This window comes from Xenopus laevis, chromosome 9_10L (genome assembly GCF_017654675.1).
Source record: "Xenopus laevis strain J_2021 chromosome 9_10L, Xenopus_laevis_v10.1, whole genome shotgun sequence".
Taxonomy (NCBI): domain Eukaryota; kingdom Metazoa; phylum Chordata; class Amphibia; order Anura; family Pipidae; genus Xenopus; species Xenopus laevis.
In genome coordinates, this window is record NC_054387.1 from 83,203,090 (window position 1) to 83,208,927 (window position 5,838).

The 5,838-nt window shown below is 40.8% G+C and overlaps 1 protein-coding gene across 1 annotated transcript; it reads right to left on the reverse strand.

The window, feature by feature from the left end:
- Window positions 1-1,053: 1,053 nt before the first annotated feature.
- Window positions 1,054-5,453, reverse strand: gbx2.2.L (gastrulation brain homeobox 2, gene 2 L homeolog). The gene is made up of 2 exons (NM_001087947.2): window positions 4,312-5,453; window positions 1,054-2,190 (listed from the first exon to the last, which is right to left on the reverse strand). Exons 1-2 carry the CDS (start codon window positions 4,814-4,816, stop codon window positions 1,673-1,675), a joined length of 1,023 nt encoding a protein of 340 aa, NP_001081416.2. The 5' UTR covers window positions 4,817-5,453; the 3' UTR covers window positions 1,054-1,672.
- Between the last annotated feature and the right edge of the window lie 385 nt (window positions 5,454-5,838).

Genomic DNA, 5,838 nt, shown 5'->3' on the forward strand with positions numbered 1-5,838 from the left:
AGAAATCACCAATGGGTTCCATGACATTTGTAAAGGTTTCTCTCTCTCTAATTTGACTCTCATTCTTAGCAATCATATGTAAAACTGGTTCATGATTTAGACACACTGCACACAGATATATTGTGTTGCTCTATAGGGGATTCCCTGCATTGTATAATATGGGTTACTGTGTTAGTGACCTTATGTGGATAAAATGTGACAGGGGTTACACATGAATTATTCCTTATCCCTGTTCCCCTATTAAATTATAATGATGGTGTTTTAGAGGCAGTCTCTGGTTGAACCATACACACCTGTCCCTCGGTATCCCCCAAACCTTCTGCCCCAGATGTGTTGGGAAACATTGTGTCAGTAAATGAGAGATAAAAGGAGTGAGGAATCCCTGCAGAAAGCCCAGAAGATGAGAGACTGCCTCATTCCAACAGGGAGATAAAACTAAGTGCACAGTGGAGTTAATTCTCTCCGCTCTTTCTGTACCATTCAGGTGGTGAGTGTCATATCCAGAAAATGACTGAAATTGACGTGGAGAGAAATGACCCCTTCTGTCTCTTGCTGGGATCCTCAGAGCCTTTGTACATTTGCCACAAATAAGCCGACAGATCCCAGCCCTGAACATCCAAAGGATTGTACTGGGTCTGATCTGCCGGGTACAATCTAACACTGATTAATCTGTTCCTGCCCAGCATCAAAAACCTCAAGTCAACCCAAAAAAACCTGAGCCCTGGAAACGTTACCTAATTGTTCATCCCCCTCCACTCTGCCGGCTGACAGACACATTTACTGAACAGATGACACTCCCAGCCATCCACAATTAAATGATCTCTAGGAAAAATTGTACATTCATTTATTTGTGTCCAACAGACCCCACATGTCTTGCCCTATTAAATCCCAAACAGCCTTCTTTTTTGGTGACTCCCCCATTCAATTCACACACATCATGTTTGACAAAATGAGTCTCACGGGGTTTGGATGGAGATTAACAGGGACCTATACACAAGCTCTTCATCTGCGCTTTAGAATGACCCCAAATATCCAAGATCAGCCACATCAGTGTATTTTTTAGAGACATGATTTATTTTTTACAAGACTGAATGTTTTTTCACATTTTAAATTTTATAAGAATAAGAAACAGAATAAATTAACCACAAAATAATCTGAAACTCTTGGAATATTTAAAAAAAAAGTCTGTTGTTCAAATTAGGGGCTTTTGCCTCAAAATAACAGAAGCTGGAGAAGATGCCGGGATGAGGAAACATGGCCCCTGGTCCAGTTCCAGAGCTCGCACTATACTTCTGTCCATATCAAGTCCAGAACAGGAGAATACTATAATGATACTTGGAGAAGTTTAGCTCACCACCTATAAAAAAAGTGGCCACTTTTAATTTATCTATACATACATTTAAAGCCCAAGAGGAATTAACATTTAGCCTCCCAAGTGCAGAAGTTACGGTACCCCTATTTAGAATAATAAACAGTATCTTGAAAGTCTTGAAGGTAACTGGTTCAGTCTTTTCATTGTTGTGTAGTCCAGGGATGCCCAACTCTTGATCTTGTCATTGTGAAGCTACAGAATTTTACAACCGATCTAATCTGTCAAGGGATTCTGAGAGATAGTTGTTGAACAAATTGAGGGTCACAGAATGGATTTCTCTGCTGTTGTTCATTGAACATTTCAAGGTCTTGCTTGCTCCAGCTGCTGGTGTTGGCTCCGTATGGCAAACCTATTGACATGGACTGGGATAGGCACAACAATTTTGGGGTTTCTAGAGGGCTCCCCAGTTTTGGAGTTCGTATTGCCAGCCTTGACCCTCTTCCACTTGGCTCTGCGGTTCTGGAACCATATTTTGACCTGGACCTCGCTGAGTTTGAGCACATGTGCAATCTGGGATCTCTCTGTCAGGGACAGGTACTTCTTGCAGTGGAACTCTTTCTCTAGTTCCAGCAGTTGTTCACTGGTGAAGGCAGTTCTCCTCCGCCGGTTCTTGCCTGTGGAGCTGGTGTTGCTGTTATTAGAAGGGTTTGAGTTTTGGGGGCTTTCCTCTGGGGTGTCCTCCTCTTTGTGGGCAGTTTGGCAGGAGATATTGTCATCTGAACTGTAGTCCAGGTCACTGTCCATCAGGTAGGAATCCTCCTTGCCCTTTCCTTCTGCTTCCTTCCCAGACTCCTCTTTCCCCTGCCCACGGACTGGACCTGCCAAGCACAACATGGGAATAATGTTACACACACCAGAATGATTCACATTAGGAACACATTAGGTCACATTAGGAAATTACTATTTTCCACTTGAATATTGTAACATATATAGCTAAATTATTCACTGGGCTTATAAAATTATATCATGAGCACACTGTTAGCCACAGAGATCATATATTGAATTGACCACACTGCTGTAAACACTGGTGTTATTTACATACACATGGGAAAACTGTTGCTTAGAGCAGTGCTGTCCAATCATATACGGAGAAACACTCTAGTTTTATAGACATACACAGAAAAGCATGCTAAAATACACACCTGTATTCTAAAATATGTACAGAATAGAGTACGAATAAATTAATATACAGTGTTACCCATGCAGGGGATATATACATACACAAAACAGGAACATTGTTTCAGACTGTTGGAGTATATACTTATTATGTGCATTCTGCTATATAGTGTTAAATTATATACATGTACAGCAAGGTTTTAATGCAATTCACATGAACAAGAGAAATACACTATACAGATATAAGTACAAATATTGGTTGTTTCTAAACAGATTTATATAGACAAAGTACAAATGATTTTTATATTTGTATTATTATCATTACTATTACTATTATTATTATTATTACAGAGAAAAGGGAAATTATTTTAAAAAATGTGGATCATTTGGATAAAATGGATTCTATGGGAGACAGCCTTCCCGTAATTCATCGCTTTCTGGAATTCAGGGTTTGAATAACAGATCCCATATATATATGTATATAAATACAACCACTTTGTATGTTCTAATTGCATTACAAAAAATGTTTTACATATAAGAGAGATAAGCAAAGGCAGATAAAGCATGGATATATAGAATACAGAATATGCATATGTAGCTGGAAATAAGTGAATAAGTATTTATTTTAGTATTTATTTAGGTTTTCATATTATTTCATGCGGTTGACTGAGTAGTGCTTTTCAGGGTATTTAAAAAAAATATGTGCAAATTAATATTTGTGTCTGTATGTTATTTTGGGTTGGATTTCTATGTTATATTGTTGGAGATGACCGTGTATAATTATATAAAGTAGCACATTATCATTGAAAATAAAATTTAATTTTGAATCAGTTTATTTTTTCCTGCCCGTTTCATTTAGATATATAATTTTAGAAATTTCAAATTAATATTCTACAAAAAAAGATAACACTTGAAATAGCTGTATAATTTAATATTTTTACTAATTTACAAATTTATATATATATACTGAAAATAAACTCAGGGAATAATTTTCCTTGAATAGAGTTTTTGTTGTTCTGAGGATATATCATAGGCATAGATGTCTCACTACTGGCCCTGTTACCCATCTCTAGATACAGGTTTTCTTCTGTGATTGAGCCATATACAGTAGCATGTATGCTGATGGCTCTCCTGAGTGGTGTAAATAGGATTAGGGCTAATATTGGGTTTAGTGCCTGTCTGGAAACTCTCTGTGCCTGGAATTAAAGGACCTGAGCATTAGATTGAGTTGTACTCCGGCTGTCAGTTTGCAGAGCTTATCCAAATAAAACCCTGCCTATGTAGCTCCTGTGAATTGTCTCCACGTGTATTTATGGGACATGCAATGCTTACGTGCACAAACAATACATTCAATTACATTTTTTAGACATTATGGGCCAGAATCAATTCAGTGAGAAAAAGTTAACTCATGGTTTATTACATGAAAACTTATGGACAAGATTCAATTCATGGAGGAAAAACTTTTCTCCAAATTCAGTTCCCATTTTTTCAATAGAGTTTTCACATGATAAACAATGAAATACGTTTTTCTAAATTGAATTTCGTCCCAAATTTAATCTCTTCCATGACTTTTCATGTGATAAACCTTTTTCTCATTGAATTGAGTCAGGCCCTATTTATATTATAGTTTGGTTATCTACCCATCCCTCTCAATCAACTATTGCCTCTAATGTCTTAAATATGTCACTAAAATATGTGACATGTGTCTCATCTACTTATTGTACATTATATTATCTGTTTCTTTGTATTTCTCTTTTTATATGTATCATACCATCTATATGTCACCTTACTCAGTGCCAAGGAGTGATGGTTGCTACACTTACCTAGAGAAGCTTCAGAAGCAGAGAAAGGCAGCAAGGTGCCCTCTTTGGTTATGTGGGTCTTGTTTCCTTCTTCTCCGTCTGACTGACTCCCATCACTTTTTTCAAAGGCCCCATGGAGACTTTGGGCTCCAAACTTTCTGGCTGCCTCCTGGTGCTGGGTGGAGGCTGAGAATCCCCCTGGCAGAGTAGCCATGAGAGTAGAGGTGAGTGCCATGCCCTGGGCAAGGCTAGAACAGAATCCACCGGGCAAGCTAGGAATCGGGTGGTGGTGGTGCGCTGAAGAGAGAGTTGACTGCAGAGTGGCTTGAGACAGAGATGGAGGAGGGGGTGGTGGAGGGGGCAAGACCACAGGCCGGTAAGGCATGAACATGGGGTATCCAGTGTATACAAAATGTCCAGGGCTGGGCTGTGGTGGGTTCCCTATCAGTGAGTCTATACTAAAGGCTGTACTGCTGCCCAGGGGACGCTGCATCATCATGAGAGGGGGCTGAAAGGCTGCACTCATATAAGCTACTGGGAGTCAAATGAAGCCTAAGAAAATCTTCCCAAAGTTGGGCACAAACAACTAGAACAGCCCTCAGAAGGCACCAGAGTCGCAGTCTGTCACAGTGACCATTGATAGAGTGCCAGCGATTTGGGCAGAATCGGGTGATGGATGCCAAAGTCAGATATACAATGCAGTGCTGTGTATGGGTCACAAACTAAACCTTCATTAGGCGAAGGAGAATCCCCCACTGCTTTCTGGTTTGTCTTGTGCTGGGATTCTTTGGTGACAGCTTTGTGAGCTCCAGGCTTATATGAGTATCTCTCTCTGTATAATGGGGGTCTCTCTAACCCGTTTCTCACTGGTGACCTGAGTACACAGCCTCTCTATACGGGGATTGTCTCCTCTGAAGGAATCACTTTGCCCCTTGCAGTGACCTGGCTGTGCTGCTTCCTTACTGGTTACTGGGGGTCTGATTTTTCTTCCCCTCTTTTCTCTCTCTCTCCTTTCTGGGTGACTTGCACGCGCAGCTGACACTTTCTGCTTTCTGGGGACTTTCTCCTTCCGTGGTTGGGATACTTCCCAAAAGCAGAAATGGAGACTTTCCTGTCTGTCTGTATTGTCAGATCCTTGCTCCTGTCTGTTTGGCGGGACTTGCAGTCGATGTAGTGGGATCTCCTCTTCTTCTTGGTAACCTGGATGTGCAGCTTCTTCTCTCCCCAGTCTCAGCAGATACAAACTGTGCTCCTATATCCCATTCACGTTTTGCCAGATTTTAGCACCTTCCCTCGGCTTCCCTGATTTCTATTGGTGGCTGGGCTAGAGGGGGCTTGTCCTGGCAGACCGAGCCCACTTCACTCCCCTTGGAGAGAGAGGATCAGGATAAAGTGCAAGGAATGAAGAATAGGGACAGATTTGTGACCCTCTGTGCTCTGTCACTGCTAGTGATGGGACAAACCGTGCCCTTCCCCAGATAATTCCCTCTTCCACACTTGCACTCCATCAGCACTGACAGTCACTATGAATAAAAGCATCTCCTAATT

What these genes read in the sequence shown, in the direction of transcription:
- gbx2.2.L (NM_001087947.2), bottom strand. Translation starts at nt 4,816, where the DNA reads ATGAGTGCAGCCTTTCAGCCCCCTCTCATGATGATGCAGCGTCCCCTG. An exon ending in TGCTTCTGAAGCTTCTCTAG is followed by an intron (nt 2,191 to 4,311) that starts GTAAGTGTAGCA and finishes TGTGCTTGGCAG; the next exon opens with GTCCAGTCCGTGGGCAGGGG.